At 34.3% G+C, this 22,002-nt stretch overlaps 1 protein-coding gene across 2 annotated transcripts in view; it reads right to left on the reverse strand.

Moving 5' to 3' along the window:
- Positions 1 to 18,573, reverse strand: part of cyth1b (cytohesin 1b) — a 97,057-nt gene extending 78,484 nt beyond the window's left edge. Inside the window, exon 1 of one of the 2 annotated variants that reach the window (XM_073827987.1) lies at positions 18,436 to 18,573. In XM_073827987.1, the coding sequence (XP_073684088.1) occupies positions 18,436 to 18,454 (19 nt within the window). In that variant the 5' untranslated portion in view covers positions 18,455 to 18,573. Of the gene's footprint in view, positions 1 to 2,731; positions 3,146 to 18,435 lie in introns of those variants that run through there. The other variant, XM_073827985.1, reaches the window with a different exon arrangement.
- Positions 18,574 to 22,002: the final 3,429 nt, after the last annotated feature.

The following is a 22,002-nucleotide window of genomic DNA, read 5'->3' on the forward strand; positions in this document are numbered from 1 at the left end:
TGAAACATCTAAAAAATGAAAAATTCTGTCATTAATTATCACCCTCATGTCGTTCCAAACCTGTAAGTCCTTTGTTCATTTTCGCAACACAAATTAAGATATTTTTGATGAGCTCTTTGACCCTCCATACACAGCCAAGGGTCCTACCATACCATGGTCAAGAAATGTAGTAGAAATGTGGGGGTTTTTTCCACAAAACATATTCTCGTAGCTTTGTAAAATTACGATTGAACCACTTATGTCTATTTTACTATTTTAACTATTTTAACAATGTCCTTACTACCTTTCTTGGCCTTGAATGTGGTTGCATTTATGTCTATGCAGGGTCAGAAAGCTTTCGGATTTCATTAAAAATATCTTAATTTGTGTTATGAAGATGAACAAAGGTCTTACGGGTTTGGAACGACAAGAGGGTGAGTAATTAATGACAGCATTTTCATTTTTGGGTGAACTATCCCTTTAAGTCACTTGAGCAATGAAAACATCTTCACAATTACATCTATCCAAACAGGCTTTTTGTGTTTCCAAATCTGCATCTTTTGGGAACCATTAGGGGATTTTGTCACTGAGTTTTGACAGATGGCACGAAGAAAACTGAGGAAGTCCGTCCAACATAAAAAGCCACATATCTAAACCCTTCACTGATTTCTTTCTCTTACAATGTCAAAAACAAAATAAGATCTTCATCAGTCCCACCCCTTCATCTGTCTCTCTCACAGAGTTTCTCCTCTTCATTTTCACCTAATGATTCTCTCAGCAGCTCTAACACTTAATTCACACAAAGCGCACTGATAAGCAACAAACATGCATAAACCCGCCGAGAGTGCTAAAACAAACAAATAAACAGAAGCTTGCAGGACTGAGTCGTAAAAAAAGTACAGTGCAGACAAGGTCCACAGTGAAGCCTGATCATATTACTATAGATATACAGTCTATATAAAGAGGACATAACTGAAGGTCAGTTGACAACAGGTGGACGCTTCAAGTCTCACGATCATCATGGTCACACTATTATTAGTGTTCTGACAGTAATTATATCAAAAACGCTCTTTTATAACAGCCAAGCAACTTTCCATCAACAAAACAAACGATTTGTCTCACATTGCATGACCATGACGGCAGCTCCGTTTCTCATCCAACAATTCCCTGATCCAGGGACACTGTTTATCACCACGGCAACAGCACTAGATTGATATAACATGCAGCTGCACGTGATTTTACTCAGATCTCAAATGGTTCCAGCATTATGGGTGCATCACTTACAGGCGTCATGAAATGCAAATCAAAATTTTACGCTGGACCACAAAACCAGTCTTAAGTAGCACCGGTATATTTGTAGCAATAGCCAAAAATACATTGTATGGGTCAAAATTATCGATTTTTCTTTTATGCCAAAAATGATTAGGATAATAAGTAAAGATCATGTTCCATGAAGATACTTTGTACATTTCCTACTGTAAATATATCACAACTTAATTATTGATTAGTAATATGCATTGCTAAAAAATTCATTTCGACAACTTCAAATGCGATTTTCTTAATATTTATTTTATTTTATTTTTTTTGCACCCTCTGATTCCAGATTTTCAAATAGTTTTATTTCAGCCAAATATTGTCCTACCCTAACCAACCATACATCAATGGAAAGCTTATTTATTCAGATGACCATTACGACTGGTGTTTTGGTCGTTCCAAAACTTTCAGACCTTCGTTCATCTTCGGAAGACAAATTAAGATATTTTTGATGAAATCCAAAAGCTTTCTGACCCATAGACAGCAATGCAACTGACACATTCAAGGCCCAGAAAGATAGTAAAGATATCATTAAAATAGTCCATTTGACATAAGTGGTTCAACCTTAATGTTATGAAGCTACGAGAATACTTTTTAACTGAATAGAAACAAAAATAATGACTTTATTCATAAATTTTTTCTTGGATTTCATCTAAAATATCTTAATTTGTGTTCCGAAGATGAACGAAGGTCTTACGGTTTTGGAACGACATGAAAGTGAGTTATTAATTAAAGAATTGTCATTTTTGGGTGAAATATCCCATAAATCATACTCAACAAGCTGGTTGTTTTATTAAATATCTTGTTTTGAAATCTACGGCAGTGCCAAGTTTGTCCTTGGAGGCAATTCCAGAAAGTACATTTATTTCTAATCTTAAATTATTTTTGTAATAAACATCAACCCAGCATGTACTCTTAAGAGACTAAGTGTAAACTAAGTGTTTAATGTTTTACTGAGTTGAATGTTAATATACTGTGTAAAGAAAGTGCATTTTTCTGTGGAGAAAAGAGTGGATATGTTGTGGTGAAATTCACTCAGCAGTGGTAGTTTCTTTTAGTACTTGCGTTCATGAAAGAGAATGGAGTGTGTTTGACAAAGAGTGAAAATTTTGATCTCACTGGTGAAAAACTTTAATATCTAACCTCCAGAATCATAATATAAAGATCTGAAAATGCATTTCATGACCCCTTTAACACAGTCCAAACAAGTCCTAGATTTCACTGTTAGAAAAGACTCGTCAAAGTTGTTAAAAAAAACGACGATTATTGAAATAATAACAGTTATTCTACTTCAAAATGTCACATTTAATTCAATGTTCCTTGCTATGAAATTCATTAGCAATTTCTGAATGAAAATAGTTTCTAAGGAAACCCTTTGCCACATTTTTTCATTGTGGATTTAATTCCCAAGCACACACACACATAATGATAGACCCACCTGCTGGAGGAGCCGGACAAACTGTGGGACACAAGAACGCCTGGAAGCTTGACGCACAGAGTTCGCTCACCGTCCCCATAGCTCAACAATCCCCGTTTTACTCTGAATATGAAAGTCCGATTGTGAGAAGTAAGTCCCTGTGAGCGATGAGAGAAAAAACACAAGCTACTTCCTCTTTGGTGGGAAAGCAGAACTTGTTGAAATGTTGATACTCATGTAAGGCTTGTCTTTATCATCAATTTCGCTGTCCAACAGATACCAAAGCAAAGACCTCTGACGGCAGCGCTGCTCTGCGCTCCGCTGTGCGCTGCTCTCGCAATCTCACTGACTTCTCTCCTTGTATTGTCTCTCCTCCTTCTCTCTCTCTCCTCGTACTCGCTGCCACTTTTACCATCCAGGGCTTTCTGTGTCTATGACACTGATTTCTATCGGAAAGTCTTTGCTGTGAAATGCTTTGGTAGAGAATGATTTACATAGACATAAGCACACGTTCATCAACACCTCCCAGAACACCTCCCTACTCACTCCCACAAGCACAGAGGGCAGTTTAGTCAGAGCTCAACCATCTCGGGCATCTGAGCCATGCGTGGTTTTGAAGGGCAAGTATATGTTTACTCATGGAGAATCACAAGATCCACCCCGTCTATAAATGTACGCCTGCAGACACGTGTGCATTGTGATAGGTTAAGACCCTCTGAAACCCACATGCACCCAGATTGGTGCTTTTCAGTGCATTTTGTGGTTGTGTGGTTGTTTCTATGGCAATTGCGTGTTCATAGAGGCATATTAAATAACTTAACATGACAAAAAATGTCTTTCATGATGAAAATCACAGCAATATATCATGGCAATTTGTAAAAACGTTCTGGCGAATTGGTGTCTGATTGCTGTCAATCTATTTGGATGCTTTTATACAATCTGACGGTTGTGTTGAGAGACAGGGTTCAGGTTGGATCTTAAGGTTCTTTATTGGAATCAATGGTTCCATGAAGAACCTTTAACATTTATGGAACCACTAAAGGTTCTTTACAGTGAAAAATGGTTATTTTAAGAACTTTCCACTGTAAGGTTCTTTTGAGAATCCAAAATGGTTCATCTATGGAATCACTGCGAAAACTCTCTGTTGCAATCATTATTTTTAAAGGATTAGTTCACTTTCAGAATGAAAATGTCCTTGAAATTTACTCTTGTTTTTCTTCAGTCAAAACAAAATTAAGGTTTTTGAGGAAAACATTCCAGGATTTTTCACCATATAGTGGACTTCAGTGGTGGCCAATGGGTTAAAAAAAAAGTATAGAAACTTAGAAAACGGCCCATCGTTTCACTAGATAAGACCCTTATTCCTCGGTTGAGATAGTGTAGAGCCCTTTGAATCTGCATTGAAACTTCAACCCATTGGCCACAATTGAAGTCCACTATACAGAGAAAAATCCTGGAATGTTTTCCTCAAAAAACAATTTATTTTCGACTGAAGAAAGAAAGACATGAACATCTTGGATGACATAGGGGGTAAGTAAATTATCACACTGTAAAAAATAAATAAATAAATAAAAATTGTTGAGTAAACTTAAAATAATTTGTTACCCTGCTGCCTTAAAATTTTAAATTCAGTCAGCTCAAATAAGTTTAGTCAACTTGAAATGTTAAGTTTTTTTAAGAGACAACTTGGATATTTGAGTTGACTTAAAAAGATTGGTTTGTTAAACTTAAAAGCTGGGTAAATTACCTGGCTGCCTTAACATTTTAAGATGAATCAACAGAAATATCTAAGTTGTTACTTAGTACAACTTAACATTTTACATTGACTAAACTTTTTTGAGTTGACTGAACTTAAAATTATGAGGCAGCCAGGTAACAAATTATTAAGTTGATTCAACAAATTGTTTTTTACAGTGCAGGAAATTTTCAATCTGGCAGGGAACGTCTCCTTTAAAAGTGTTCATGATCACATTGTTATAAAAATTATATGAATTCACCACTTCATAAAGTTGACATTTTCGACTGAGTTCGGGTTGAAAATCATTATATTTTATTGATAAATGTTGAAAGTAAATATTCAGGCTAAACTTTAAAGCTAGACAAAAAAATCTAAATATTTTTAAAAAGCACGTATGACTTAAAAGAAACAAGGTTTTGTGCAATACTGTTGAATCATAAGACTGCTGAATATCGCTGACTTGTTGCTGGTCAAGTGTCATGAAACGGGAACAGAACATTGCCCTCAAAAAAATAACAATCTCAGCTTGTCAAAAAAAGAAAGAAATGTATTTAAACAATGGAGAAGAGCCTGATTGTATGCATGTTGCATGTCACTTACAACCTAGGATTTTTTAGTTAATTGTTAATTTAAAGGGACAGTTCACCTAAAAATGAAAAGTATTTCATATTATATTGTTTTTTTTTTAATGTGGAACACAAAATAATAACAATTTTCTTTTTTAATGGAACTATTCTGCATGTATACAACAATGTTTTGCTCTTCAAAGCAAATGTATTAACCCACAAGATTTGACATTGTTTTGCAGCCATAAAACCATCTGGGAACATCCCCAATCTGTGGTCTCAGAGGGGAGACATTTGGGAGATCCTGCTGGAAAGTCCACCCAGTACTTTCCAGCTTACTTTCCTCAATTTTTCTTGTCACTCTAATGTGGGTTGACACCCTTCCTCTCCTTCCATTCCACCCATGTATTTACAGTAGCACATCATTACTATCAGACTCATCCACAATATACAGAATATAGAATATAAATATAGATTCAATGTACTATAGAGTCATTCTGTCAACTCAACTGAGGTTATCAATTTTTTAATTTAGGCTAGTTATTATTTTTATTATTTTTATAATATAGGTGTATGTTTACTGCATTATTCACTATTTTAGTTGAGGGGTGGTCAAAATGACAATTTTCTCCTGTGATTCAGAACTAAATTACAGGGAAGTAAAACGACTTCAGAAAGATGGAAACATCACCATGTTATTTTTGTAAAGATATTGATAGGTCTGTTAGTAAAATATATTGACTTTAGCAGTCTTTGTTACATTTCGTGCCATTGGTGATCATTCAAAAATTTTCAAGTTTTTTCTCCAAAGTTTGCAAACCTGTAACTCAAAAACTATTAAAGTTATCTTAATGCTCTTTTAGATATTGGGTCTTAACAAACTTTCCTTTTGGTACCTTCATTATTAAGGCCCAACATGGTTCAGTTCTAGAGATATTGCCATTTTAATATGGCAATATCTCTAGAACTGAACCATGTTGGGCGTAAGGAGTAAATTTAGGATCAACTTAGATATTTTGATAAAAAAATTGGTTCGTTGAATTTAAAAGCTGGGTAAGTTACCTAGCTGTCTAAAATGTTAAGTTGAATCAACTCAAATATCTAAGTTGTCACTTAGTACAACTTAACATTTTAAGTTGACTAACCTTTTTTGAATTGAAAACCAAATGTGAGTCACTTTGCATAAAGGTGATACTTCTTTTGTTTTAAAGAGGAAAGTTGTTGAAACTAGAGATGTATCTTGTTTCTATCTGTCAAAACAACTGCATTGATACAACCTATTTTCAGTGGTCGAAAACAAAATGTTGGCCACTGAGACTTCACTAAATCAGTTCTCAGCTGTTTAATAGTGGTTTGGCTCTTCCTGACACCTTCCACCAACTAAACATGATCCAAAACTTTTAGCATCCTCAGAATATAGATAAACCGAATTTGAATGATTAATCTGGCATTTAGCTAAAGCTATTATTAACAATGATTCACAGCACTCATATTACAGAGACAGTTCCTTTAAAACGACCTAGGATTACAATGGAGATCATTCATAAACCGAAAACTACAAATGTTTGGTCATTAACCAACAAGACCTTTAACCAACAGGCTACACCACTATTAAGGAAATGAGCAGGTTTTGGTGTCCTTTTGTAGTCTCTTTTTCATCTAAAAATAATATTTGTACAAAATGTAATTTAAAAAAAGAAATTTTAATACAGACAAAAAACATATATAATGAAATACATAATACATAATTAAATACTTAAAACAGTGGTTCTCAATCCTGGTCCTGGGGGACCCCTGCTCTGCACATTTTGCATGTCTCTCTTATTTAACACACCTGATTGAGATCTTCAGCTTGTTAGTTCAGTTCATGGATCTCTCTCCTAATGAGCTGATCTCAATCAGGTGTGTTAAATAAGGGAGACATGCAAAATGTGCAGAGCAGGGGTCCCCCAGGACCAGGATTGAGAACCACTGACTTAAAATACAGTAAAAATGTAGTATTGTGAAATATTATTACAGTTTAGAATAACTATTTGTTCTGTATTTGAATATATTTTAAAATGTCATTTATTCTTGTGATGCCCGCTAATGAAAGTTTAATAAGCAATAGAAATGGAAGCAATATAAATATTTTGTAGCAATGTAAAAGTCACTTTGATCAATTTTATGCATCGGAATAATAGCTGAGAATATCAAGATAATTTTATCGCCACAACCTCCTAACAAACAATCACGTTCACACTCTTGTGCTTTTGCAATGACTCAGGACTACAGAGAAATAAAAAGCCTTTTTCCTCTTTTCAGTCTTCTCTAAACAAATGCTTGAGACTGGGAGGGCACCCCGCAGCTAGAAGAAAAAAGAACAGAAGGAAAATGACATGAGAGTTGTATTTGAAAGGTTAGTCAGCAGGACTTTTAAAAACACAGCTTTTCCCAAGTGAGTTGAGTGCCCAGACATCAGGACCCAAAGACATTTCACGACACTCCTGTGGCCAAAGCCCTCTAACAAAACATGACTTGTCAAAATCTGCAGCTGTGCTAAACAACAAAAGATCCGTTGTACTAACACCCGCAAAATTGACCCTGAAGATCCTGTGTTTAAATATTACACACCGAGTCAAAATCAGGATATAGTCACAAATCTGCTTTACAAATTAAAATAAAAAACATGTCATAAACTGTCAACTATGTTTTTACTTTTCCTTTATATACAGTTCTAAAAAAAATCCCTGACGGCTCGAGAACAGTAGGAGCCAGGTGCGGACTCAGGACTTTGGCACAAATTCTATGTGTCTGTACAGCTAAAGAGCTACAGACCCATTAAATCCCTGCCCAGTGTCAGCAGAGTCCACTTTGAGTTGATGTTGCTCATTTAGCCCCTCTGTTTCAAAGACACACAGAACTGTGAAACTGAAAGAATGGATTCTAAACCATAATGGTCAGAAGTTTGGGTTTCCTATCAAAAATTTATTTCAAGAACTTATTCTGCTTCATCATTCTGAAACACTTTTTTTGGCCATATGTTCCAGTCATATGTGCCCCAAATACGTCTAGTTGTTCTGTTAATTAACAGAGACCACAGATGTACACGAATTGAAAATGAAAATGAGGATAAATCATGACAAAAGTACAACAGATAGAGTTTCTGCAAAAAAAAAAAACACACAGACATACAGCCATGTCACACAGCTACGAGTGTGATATTGCATTTATACAACAGTTTTATGGCACAAGTGTGTAAATACATAAGGAACAACAACAACAGAGTGTCTTTATAAACCCTACTTCCTTCCGCCACTGATTCAAATCCAAGTTTGCCAGTTTAAAAGCTGAGCCTAAGCCTCTGTTACTAATTTGACAACGTCACTTTAGAGTAACAAAGGAGCACTGAGTTGCTTTATAGTAATCTTACTGTATTAAAAGCTCACTGTATTATATAGTATTATGAGAGAGAGAGAGAGAGATGGAATGAGTGAGTGTGACCTGCATCTGATACAGCATTCATTCTTCAGCTCAATCTCATGTTCAAGTTTACATACGCTTGATTCTTTGTTACCTGAATGATCCATGTTTTTTTTGTTCAGTGATAGTTGTTCATGAGTCCCTTGTTTATCCTGAACAGTTAAACTGCCCATTGTTCTTCGGAAAAATCCTTCAGGTCCTATAAATTCTGTAGTTTTTTTTAGCATTTTTGTGTATTTGAACCCTTTCCAACAATGACTTTAGAATTAATAACAAAGGAACATTGAGTTGCTTTATAGAAAGCTTATTGTATTACTGTATTAAAAGCTCACTGTATTATATAGAGTATTACGAGAGAAAGAGATAGACTGTGAGTGTGAGTGAGTGTGATTACCTGCATCTGATACAGCATTCATTCTTCAGCTCAATCTCATCAGAATAAAACATTAGTTTGAATGTCTGCTGAGGAAAGCAATATCTTTGTCCTACTATCGTTTAATCTGTTAAGGGTGATTTTCGATTACTGCGCTGCTCAGTGCATTCATTGTCTGAGTCTTACAAGGTGTTGTTTAAAGTAAAAATAACTTCCTTGTTTACAATCGTGTTTCAGTCTCTTTCAATGTAAGTCTTTACTGCTGACTTACTCATAAAAACAGTCTCTTGTTGCTATCTAATGGTGGAACAATGAAACGAATCACCATCACGAACACACACACTGTGTACGAAATACTATTATTAAATACTACTGTGATTCATATAAAATATGATTTACTGAATATTAATATTTAATAAATCATAAATGTTGTGCAGTTCAGTCAAAATTGCAAAGGCAGTGCTCTGACATACAGCATTAAAGTTACATAAAATATAACGTGATGAGATTTTGCCCTTAGCCAAAACTGTTTGCTCTGGAACAAATAATAGATTAAAGAGACACCAAAAACTGCCTGTTAGATTTACCCAAAATGAATTATATCTCATGTTTAACCACTATTAGAGACATAAGAGTCAGTGGCAAATTCTAGAAGATCTGGCTGAGGTGAGGCTGAACGGCCACTAACGGCCTGGAGCTCACATCTCCAAAAACGTCAAAACAAATTTTCGAAATGGACGTTGTTTGTTGACGTACCTTTATTAACAAACCACATATTTGAAGTCTAAACAACTACATCCTTGCCTATAAAACTACATTCCGTGACACAAAAACAGTATTATTTATAAGATTATATTGGATTTGGGCATTTTGTCATGACACTCGCTGTGTAAAAAAACTGCAAGCGGAGTGATACAAACAGTGAAATGGTTGGAGTTATGATAGTTTGGAACCGTTTCAATATGCAACAACCACTCCATACTTGGTACCAATCACTGATGTCAAAATTAGCATATTCTGATGCTTTGCTTTGTAAAGAAAATGGTTTTGAATGAATTGCAAAACATTTTGTGATACCCTTTAAATACAAGTTTTTACACCCCATCTACACTGCACACAAGCAACAAAACAAGAAGGCAATTATAATCAGCAAGGCTGTCTACACTGCATAATGGACACGCAGGCTTGCAGTTTAGACAGATTTGTTCATTATAATAGCTGGCTTTGTGTTTTCTGGTGTTGTGATGCACACTTAAAGTGCAGAAATGGAAACACAAATAAACTGTTCCACGGCTCTAGACTGTTGTGATGAGCCAGACTTTGAGTATCCCTGTATTACGGTCAATTCTGTTCCCCAGTGGATACATTGCACATTAGGGGACAGGTGAAATTACTGATAATATTTATCAGGCATAACAATACAATGTAAGCACAGACAATACAAATATGGTTCAAAGGAAGATTAGTGTAGAAGAGCCATTCAGCAGTAATGAAAGGCCATTTCGAAGCCAACCAGCATCATTAAAAGCTTTCATTTAACATCTGTGATATCTGTGGGTTTGTTTTCCCTATAGGGATGAACCAGTTCACAAAATAAATAAGCACATATACACACAGACACACAGACACACAGACACACACACACACACACACACACACTAGTTTCCATTTTTTTGTGGACATTCTATAGTTGTAATTTTAAATATATAATGGCAATTTTACCTTGATGAATGTGAATGATTCGTTTTTTTGATTCGGAAACCTCCAGTTTCCATTTATTGTAGCTGCCTAGAAAAAATTATCAGTGCTTATTGAGGTCAAAAGTTTATATACGCCTTGGAGAATCTGTAAAATATGAATTATTTTACCAAAATAAGAGGGATCATACAAAATAATACAAAAATGTTTTTTTATTTAGTACTGACCCGAATAAGATATTTCACATAAAAGACATTTACATATAGTCCACAAAAGAAAATAATAGTTGAATTTATAAAAATCACCCCGTTCAAAAGTTTACATACACTTGATTCTTAATACCATGTTGTTACCTGAATGATCCACAGCTGTGTTTTTTTTGTTCAGTGATAGTTGTTCATGAGTCCCTTGTTTATCCTGAACAGTTAAACTGCCTGCTGTTCTTCAGGTCCCACAAATTCTGTAATTTTTTTTAGCATTTTTGTGTATTTAAAACCCTTTAATGACTGTATGATTTTGAGATCCATCTTTTCACACTAAGGACAACTGATGGACTCATATGCAACTATTACAGAAGGTTCAAACACTCACTGATGCTATTATATGATATGATATTTAGGCAAAATAAGAAAAATGTACACATCTTCATTCTGTTCAAAAGTTTTCACCCCGGCACTTAATGCATTGTTTTTTTTCCCTTGATGATCCCTCTTATTTTAGTCAAATAATTAACATTTTGCAGATTCTATAAGCTGTATGTAAACTTTTGACTTCAACAAATTATTTCTCAATACATCTTCTGTAGAAGCAAGAAAGTCTTCCAGGTTTTGAAAATACATTAAGGTGAATAAATGATGACAGAAGCTTGATTTACAGTATGGGTGAATTAGAACTCTTTTAAATATCCTGACAAAGGACAAATCTATACTTGATGCTCAATTTGGAAATCAACTTGTAGAGAAGAAAATTACAGTATAGGCTAAGCAACAATATTAAAGTCTTGTGAATAACATTATCTTTAAGGGATGATCTATTCCAGCAGTTCATCACAGCATATTGTATCTCATAACCCATTTCAAAAACAGGACGAATGGTCATGGCTGTTGGTTGCTGCTGACCTAACACTCGTATCTCTGAGTCCCAGTCGTCCCGTGCAGGGAGACTACCGTTTCATCTCAGTTGATCTTAAAACAGATCAGTCTTTGAAGATTTCTCCTTCTCTGGAGCTTAAGATTAATGAGCGAGTGCTAGAGAGACTTTAGAAAGGGAAAAACAGCAGTGTATTAGATCAAATCAAAGGGTGCATGGAGAAGGAAGGGTGAATGATGGAAATCGAAACATGAGGTAATTCAAAGTAAAATTTGTAACAAACACACTGCAGTTTAACTTCTTTAAATTTCTGTATTTATCTACTAATTTCTTTATAGGAGCACTTTTATGGCTGATTTTTATTAAGACAACTCTTGTCCTTGTTTTTTGAAAGAAAATAATGCTTTAAATTGATAAGGACTCAAAACATTGATCAAAAGAAAAAAAAAATTATATATATATATCTATATATGGTTTCAACAAAGATATTTTTTGAGCACCAAATCAGCATTAGAATGATTTCTAAAGGATCATGTGATATTGAAGACTGGAGTGATGGCTGGTGAAAATTTAGCTTTGCGTCGCAGGAAGAAATTACATTTTACAAGATATTAAAATAGAAAGCAGAGATTTTAAATTGTAATAATATTTAATAATATTATGTGTTTTTGCCGTATTTTTTATCAAATTTATGCAGCTTTTGTGAGCATCAGTGACATTAAACACTACAATATTTTACCATTTCAAAACATTTGAACAGCAGTGTTTATATATAAAATATTAATATATGATAATGAATAAAATAAAACTATAAAGTATGCACAATGTAATTTTTTTCTGCTGAACCACAACTTAAAATTAAAAAAAAAAAATCAAAGAAATCACTGCAGCACTTTTCAAATGATCTTCATTTGTGTTCTGCAGACATAAAAAGTCACGCAGGTTTGAAACAACATTAGAAATTAAATATGTAATGACATAATTTTCATTTTTGAGTGAACTATCCCTTTAAACGCTAGGGAAGCATGTCATCCGAGGACACATTTAGCATCGTTGAACATCTGTTTACTTCTCACTTCCTTAGTGAAACAGCAAACTCATCTATTCTCTCTGCAGGAAATGATAACAGACAGAAAATACACAGAAATGACAATGACAAAGACATTCCTAAACCTATAGTGTAAAATAAAACAAATGCATGAAGATTTTTTATATAAATTGACACAAAAACCATGAGATCTGAACAACCTTGTTTTGGTGACGAGGGAGATTCATTCTCAAACCTACACAATGGGAGGTATGTACGCTGACAGGCAGAGCCTGTAGTTTAATGGCTAGAATCCCAGATGACACTCAGTGAACAGCCTACGTGCCATAAACCCAAACTACAGCAGCCTCAGTCTCTTTAGGAGAGCTGTGAGCTCACAGAGCTGTAACACTTGAGCATGAGAGGTCCTTAGGACTTAAAAGCACACTCAGTGACCAACAAACCCCAAGCATCAGCGGTCACTATGCCAACCAGAAATAAACTCAGCGTATATACGCAAGCACTACATCATATTGGATTTATATGTAACTCTCTTTTGATCCTAACATGCAAATCCTCCGAAAAAAGGTACAAAACTGTGAAGGTACACTTTCAAAAGGTACAATTATGTACATTTAAGGTACTACTATGTACCATTTAGAGGTAAATAAGGTACAAAAAGCTTTTGTATTTTGGGATAACACTCCAGTGACACCAATATGTTAGAATGGTCTTGAACTTCATATTATTTAATAGATTTGGACATCATTTTTATGCTTTTCTAAGATAAAACATTACTTTTGTTTTTATTTATTCATTTATATATTGTAATATCTGCCAAGTCTTCATTATTCACAATTCTATTTATTTCATGCATTTTATTCTTAAATTGTTCATGCATTTTTTTATTTAAGAAAGTGGCCAAAATTTTACGTATATTATTTCATTATAGTATTTCATTGTATTTGTTTATTCATTATTTTATTTGTATTCTATTTTTGGCCAATACAGACAACACATTTTGGGCATTTTATGCTTTTCTAAGACAAAACATTTCTTTATTTATTAATTATTCATTTTTATATTGTAATCTGTCAAGTCCTCATTCATCACAAATACATCTGAATAATACAGAATAATAAAAAATTATTTTCAATTATTTTACAGTTTGGTTTTATTTAATGCATTTTATTCTTAAATTGTTTATGCACCTTTTTATTTAAGAAAGTGACCAAAAATGTTTATTATTTTATTAATTAATTTTATGACATGCTTGAAATTTGTCATTATTTGTCCACGTCTCTATTTTGGAGCTGGATATTTTGTGGAAACAAATGCCATCTATTGGCCATTTTTTGTTAGTGCACATTTTGTGCATCCAAACTAATCAACCTAGGCATCACTTGGTCTCCATTAAGAAAAATTTACTACTGTACATCAGTCAGTGTTTTTTTTTTTTTATGTCAAAACATATAATTATACTGACATGGATGTTTATGTAGGGACGAATTCAAAGTCAAAAGTGAATCTGTTTGTTAATGTTAAGCCTGCTCAAGTGGTGGTCAGGAAAGTAGGACACTGGTAGTTACAACTTTAGATGAAGCTAAAAATGGATCTTAATACGTGCGGTCATCGCTGTAAACAGTCGTCTTGATTTGCAGCTCACAAGTAAACCCCAAAATGCATGGACAGCAGAAAGTTTGGCAAGGAGAGTACATCAAAAACAAACCTCCCTTCAAACTCTTGCTATATCTAACTGGAGCAACAGACTGCCTGGGTGGAGTCAACATCACTGAGTGACGCTAAAAGAGGTAAGCTGAGGACAGACTCAGAGGTTTCCTGTGCAGCTTTGCTCTTTCCTGGATGTGACACTTTGCCACGTCTGCAGCTGTAACTGTAATGAGAGACATATCCCAGAGTCCCACATACCTGTCCAAATACACAAGCCTGGCTAAAATGACCATTTAAGAAGTTGACCTTGAATTTGGTGTTCCTTCACTGGCAGGGAGATGTAAAATTAATTGAGCAACACTGATGCAAAACGAAAAAGTCTGCTGCAAATCTGTGCATGATAAAATCTCCTCCTCTGCATCAACATCATACTTTAGACACTTCAGAAATATTAATATTATTGAATAGTGTGGTTAGTAACCAAATATCAAGACTGATAAACTAAAAGACAGGGATAGAAAAGGCTGAATTTCAAAACGAAAACTTTTAAGGTCACTTCTAAAGGTCAAGAGTTTATCATGGCTTTGTTTTCTTTGCGTCAAGGTTGTAAAATAGTCCATCACTGTTTTTGTCCGGTTCTCTAATACCATCAACACATGCAAAAACATTTGTTTTCTTTAGTCACTAGTGTAATGAGTTCTCTATTTGTTTAAATATTTTGCCTCCAAGTTTGTCTGTTTATCTCATCTTAAAGGGATCACCCAAAAATAACATTTTGTCATCATTTACTCACACTCATTTCGCAAACCTGTGTGATTTTCTTTCTTATGTGTAACATGTACGTGTATAATGTCATTGGAGTCTAATGTTGTTTTGGACCCCAGTGACTTTTATTTCATGGACAAAAAATATAAAAAACATTTTTTTAAAGTATTTGTTGAATGTAATGTTGTTGGTTGTTATGCTAGGCCTATTAGATTTGTAGCAAGTGAGATGTACACAAACCTACTAAAATGAAAAGAAACACAACACAACATTTACTCAGAATTCACTAAATAAATAAATCAACTTTCTTCAAAAAACTTTGTGTTCCACAAAAAAAAGGAAGTGCATTTTTTTTAGATTTTTAATTTTAATCTTGCATGCAGTAACATTTATAAATGTATCAATTCCGTTAAAAAAATTGTTTACTACCCATTGACCTGGTAAACCTCAGCCAATCAGATGTATTTATCATCTAATGATGTTAATTTTTAAATGGTTAAATATTTACCAATTTATCAGCCTGGCTAATATACAGCTGAAGTTTACATACACCTTGCAGAATCTGCCAAATGTTTATTATTTTACAAAAATAAGAGGGATCATACAAAATGCATGTAATTTTTCTATTTAGTACTGACCTGAATAAGACATTTCACATAAAAAAAAAAACATTTACATATAGTCCACAATAGACAATAATAGCTGAATTCATAAAAATAATCCTGTCCAAACATTTACATACACTTGATTTTTTTTAATAGGGTCATTCCAGCTGGAATCATCAAATGGTCCCCACCTGACCCCCTCAGATTTGTCTGAAAAAAATCTATGTGATGGGTAATATGCCCAATAGATCATATACAAAATTTCAGATCTCTACTGTGCTTTTACAAAATTTGATGATTCCAGCTGGAATGACCCAATACTGTTGTTACTTGCATGATCCACAACTCTGTGTGTGTGTGTGTGTGTGTGTGTGTGTGTGTGTGTGTGTGTGTGTGTGTGTGTGTGTGTGTGTGTGTGTGTGTGTGTGTGTGTGTGTGTGTGTGTGTGTGTTTCTTGTTTAGTGACAGTTGTTCTTCAGAACAATCTTTGTTTTTTCAGGTCCCACAAATTCTTTGGTTTTACAGCATTTGTGTGTATTTGAACCCTTTCCAACAATGACTGTATGATTTTTGACATCCATCTTATCACACTGAGGACAACTGAGGGACTGAGGGACAGAAGATTCACACACTCACTGATGCTTCAGAAAGAAAACACGATGCATTAAGAGCCAGGAGTGAAAACTTTTGAACATTTGAAATTTTACCTATATATCATATTTTTATCATTTAGTACTGCCCTTTAGAAGCAACAGAAGATACTCACATGTTTCCCAGAGGACAAAATAAGTTACATTTACCCTGATCTTCAAATTCAAAAAGTTTCTGAAGCATCAGTGAGTGTTTTGAACCTTCTGTAATAGTTGCATATGAGTCCCTCAGTTGTCCTCAGTGTAAAAGGATCGATCTAAAAGTCATACAGTCATTGTTGGAAAGGGTTTAAATACACAAAAATGCTGGAAAAACAAAGAATTTGTGGGACCTGAGGAATTTTTATGAAGAACAGCAGGCAGTTTAACTGATCAGGGCAAACAAGGGATTCATGAACAACTATCGCTAAACAAAAAAACACAGATATTGATCATTCAGTATTAAGAAAATCAAGTGTACTGTATGTAAACTTTTAAACAGGGTCATTTTTATAAATTCAACTATTATTGTCTTTCGTAGACTACATGTAAATGTCTTTTATGTGACAAAAATAACATGAATTTTGTATGATCCCTCTTATTTGTGACCCTGGACCACAAAACCAGTCTTAAGTCCCTGGGGTATATTTGTAGCAATAGCCAAAAATACATTGTATGGGTCAAAATTATTGATTTTTCTTTTATGCCAAAAATCATTAGGAAATTAAGTAAAGTTCATGTTCCATGAAGATTTTTTGTAAAATTCCTACTGTAAACCTATCAAAATGTAATTTTTGATTAGGAATATGCATTGCTAAGAACTTAATTTGGACAACTTTAAAGGTGTTTTTCTCAGTGTTTTGATTTTTTTGCACCCTTAGATTCCAGATTTCAAATAGACGTATCTCAGCCAAATATTGTCCTATCCTAACAAACCATATATCAATAGAAAGCTTATTTATTGAGCTTTCATATGATGTATACATCTCAGTTTTGTAAAATTTAACCTTATGACTGGTTTTGTGGTCCAGGGTCACATTTTGGTAAAGTAATTAACATTTTGCAGATTCTGCAAGGTGTGTGTAAACTTTTGACTTGTATATTTGACTTAAATTGCATATATCTGTCTATCACTATATTATGGTCTGTCTGACTGATTTAAAAAGTGAAATTTAAGTAACACTCATAATTATTCACACTGCGACCACCACTGAGACCACAAAACACACTCTAATCAAAAAGACCTGCAACAACATAAAGGTCAAAGTGGGGTCCAACGGACTAACGAACTAGCGAATACTCATTTCTAATATGACTCAAGGTGTTAGCAAAATGACACAAAGTACAACCTTAAGAGTGTGAATTTAAGGTGGGTGTGGTGCATTAAGTTTCTGCTGCACATGAAATCATTTCATTGTCTTTAAACTTTAGGAAATGTTTGGCATGAACTTCAAGAGCTTAGAGGTTCACTACTCTTAAACAGATGTCACTCTTGTACAAAAACAGACATTTAACCACTCTCCGCAAGCTGTGGTGTGTCTGTTGTTTTCACACAGGATATCCTGTAACATCATTTCTGCTACTCTGACATTCAACACAAAAAGCTGTGAAAGAGGCAAAAATATGTCACAGTGTGCACCACATAGAAATAAAGTGTTGGAAGTTCTTCTAAGGTACATTAAACACCTCTAAATTAATTCAAACCAAATCTTTTTGGCATCTAAGTGAATGGGATCAATTTTGGGTGTCCTTGTAAACACAACATTTCCAAATCATGTCCAAAAGTAAATATGAACCAAATATGACTAACTTAACTTTCAAAAAAGACATGAGGACAGAAATGTGTGCACAAAAACCAAATGTTTGAGTCAGTAACAATGTCAATGTCATGTCAACAAACAAACTTAGGTAAACATTGTTTTATGTCACTGCCATAATGCAAGTGTTTGATGTACGTTTTACCTCAACTAGACTAAAAGAACATGTATATATCAAACTTGACCACAACAATCAATGCATCTGCTAGTTTGTCACTATAATGCACTTTGACACGCTGGTGTCAGTTTAAAAACGCTATGAAACTTTAATGACATAAAACTTACCATAATCGTCCGCCTCCATACTGCAGCAGTGTTTCACACAGCTAGTCTTCCTCCACTACACACACTCAACATCTTTTGTCAGTTGCGCTTTTTTCCTCTTCCAGGTTACATCAGTTTCACTCAGGGTGAACTGTACACATACATAGGCTATGTCTGCAAATCTACTGAGCCGCCTACATATACAGCATTTCTGAGTATCATGAACGCGCAAAAATGCCGCAAAATGCTTTCTATGTAGGAAGCTCACTGGGTTTTTAAACACAGCCGGTCTTTTTAGCGCTGTGAACAAATATCTGTCTGCGAAATACTATAGTGGCATTAAAATGTTACCGTTATTAGTAGCTTTTTTAATATATATTTTTATTTTATAGTCAGTTTTTGATAGTTTGATTTTCTAGTCAGTCCTCTGTGCTTTCCTGTCTGTTTTTCGCTATGTTTGATTCTGTCCAGCAGGAGTCTCCCCAACCTCTTGAGAGATTGAAAAGAGGACTTTTAAATGACACGAACTGTTAAACTAAACTAAAATAAACTAAAAAATATGTAAAAAATTACTAAAAAGAAAAAAAAAGTGAAATGCTATTGTCACCTATCAGAAAAAAAAATACAATACGATTTTTTGCTCTCATAACAAACATAAAATTATGTTGGTGTCGTTTCAAAACGTGTAATTTCTCCTACGCATTATTTTGTTAAGCATATAATTTACTAACTAGAAGGTATTTACCTGTTTCCCATCAAATATTGTCTATTTTCAGCATGCAACGTCTAAATACAGGATTCACTCTTAATATAAATTAAAGAGTGGGCCCACATTATAAGCGAATAAACATTCTGCTTTTATTCTCATCCTGTATGTCTGCACCCTCCTTCTCTATTCACTACTGGAAATTGTTTAAATGATTGACAGCGGCTGTAATTGTTATTCCAAACTCTGCAAATGCACAGACCCAGACAATAATCTTGCTATGTTCCTAAAGGAAAACTTCTGTTGGAAAAATGCAGCCCTATGATGGGAAAAACCAGGCTGTAGACTGTAAATCATTATGTAAATATTACATATAGATTTGCAGATTAGTTCACTCTTGAGACTGTTTACAAATTGGTCATTGCGAGCAAGTTTAGTTGCATTGTATAGCTCAGTCTGTGCATATTTTTTAAAGGGAAAAAAATCACAAAAACACTCTTTCTGGGCACCACATACACATTTTTGACATAGTTTCCTGGTTAAGTATTACCACAGACACTAAATTGCTTTTGTCTGTGCCGCACACCGTCAAACACGCAACAGCAGACCGAGTCGCAAAGTTTCTTTCCTTTACAAAGGCAATCAATACTAAGCTTTTTGCTAGGACTCAATTAGTACTAGAGCAGATTTGACTAGTCCCAGGTCTTGTGATTAGGCCTAAAACAAGACTCTGTGCTCTTTTTAACGATAGACTTTTATATAAAAAATTATATAAAAACAAGGTACTGTGACATTTGAATCCATGAATCCACAGGGGCTGCTCAGCCACAGCCAGAGGGGTGATGTCACCATAATGACGGAGTCATTGCCAACAAACTTGCCATGAGATTTTCCAACCATTGCATTAATTTATTTATTTTACTTCATTCTCTCTCTCAGAGCAGCACATTGTGGATTTTTGCTTTTCCCTCTAGTCAGAGTGGAAACAATGAGAATGTGCCAGCTGCAGACACAGCCTCATGGCAGACGCAGGAGCAAAGAGAGCCTTTTACTGCTGTTCTGAGTGGGAAGAGAAACAATAAAGAGACTTCAGTAGGTTTATGACTACAAGAGCAAATTCCTTATAGATGTGATAGCAGCTAAAGTTCCCGATTCAGCGTCTCTGGTGTGCTTTTGTGTATTAATATGAGAAGGAAATTAGGTTTTTATGGTGGGATTATGGTTCAATAAGGGTAAAAAGACATTTTAACTTAAAAGTGTGGATTAAAAATCAACAAGAAAGTGAAAAAGGAACTTGTATACTACTTTATATATTATATTCTGTTATACTGACAGACTGAGAGCAGCACTACAGTGTACTTTATAATGATTTCAAGCTTCAAAAAGGATGATTATCAGCATACAGTAAACCATAAAATCTGCCCATCCAACTCTATATTCCAAGTCTACTGAATTCTACTGAAATAGATTTGAGTGAGAAACAGACTGCAATTTAAATCACTGATTAGCCCGAATCATGAATGAATCATTTAGACAGGTTTTGTGAACCGAATCAACAATTCATTGAAAAGGTTTGAATTGTGAGACAAATGTAAAGACTGTTAAGGAATTTCTTTCTATACACAAAACTATCACCTGGCTTTAGAGGACTTGGAAAATAGTCATTTAATTTTGATTTTTGAGGTAACCATCCCTTTAATGATTCTGTTTGTTAAGGACTTGATAGGGTGCATAAACCATAAAATCTGCCCATCCAGCGTTATATTCCAAGTCTACTGAATTCATACAATAGATCTGAGTAAAAATAGACTGCAGTTTAAATCAATTAGTCTGAATCATGAATGAATCATTTAGAAAGGTTTTGTGAATCAAATCAATGATTCATTGAAAAGTTTGAATCACGAGTCGAATGTAAAGATTGTTAGTTAATAAATACTGTTCAGGAATTACTTTCTTACACAAAACTATCACATGGCTTTAGAAGACTTGAAAAATAGTCATTTAATTTTCATTTTTGAGGCAACTCTCCCTTTACTGTTTCAGTTAAGGACGTTATAGGTAACAATATGGTGCATAAACCATAAAATTTGACCATCCAGCTCTATATTCCAAGTCTACTGAATTCATATAATAGATTTAAGTAAAAAATATACTGCAAAATATATCTCTGATTAGCCCGAATCATGAATGAATCATTTAGACAGATTTTGTGAACCGAATCAATGATTCATTGAAAAGGTTGGAATTGCGAGTCGAATGTAAAGATTGTTAGTGAATAAAGATTGTTCAGGAATTTCTTAATACACAAAACTATCACGTGGCTTTAGAAGACTTGGAAAATAATAATTGAATTTTCATTTTTGAGGTAACTATCCCTTAAAGACGTTATACAGTATATTAGCATAACAATACGGTGCATAAATCATAAAATCTGCTCATCCAGCTCTATATTCTAAGTCTACTGAATTCATACAATAGATCTGAGTAAGTAATAGACTGCAGTTTAAATCACTGTTTAGTCTGAATCATGAATGAATCATTTTGACAGGTTCTGTGAACTGAATCAATGATTCATTTAAAGGGTTTAAATCGTGAGTCAGATGTGAAGATTGTTAGTGGATAAAAACTGTTCAGGAATTGCTTTCTTACACAAAACTATCACTTTAGAAGACTTGGAAAAGAATAATTTACGTTTCATTTTTAAGCGAGCTATCCTTTTAATTATTCCTTTTTTGAGAAAATGATAGATACAGTACATTAGCATAACAATATGGTGCATAAACCATAAAATGTGCCCATCCAGCTCTATATTCCAAGTCTACTGAATTCATAAAATTCATTTGAGTAAGAAATAGATTTTAAAAATAGCAATAGAATCATCA

This window comes from Garra rufa, chromosome 22 (genome assembly GCF_049309525.1).
Source record: "Garra rufa chromosome 22, GarRuf1.0, whole genome shotgun sequence".
NCBI lineage: Eukaryota > Metazoa > Chordata > Actinopteri > Cypriniformes > Cyprinidae > Garra > Garra rufa.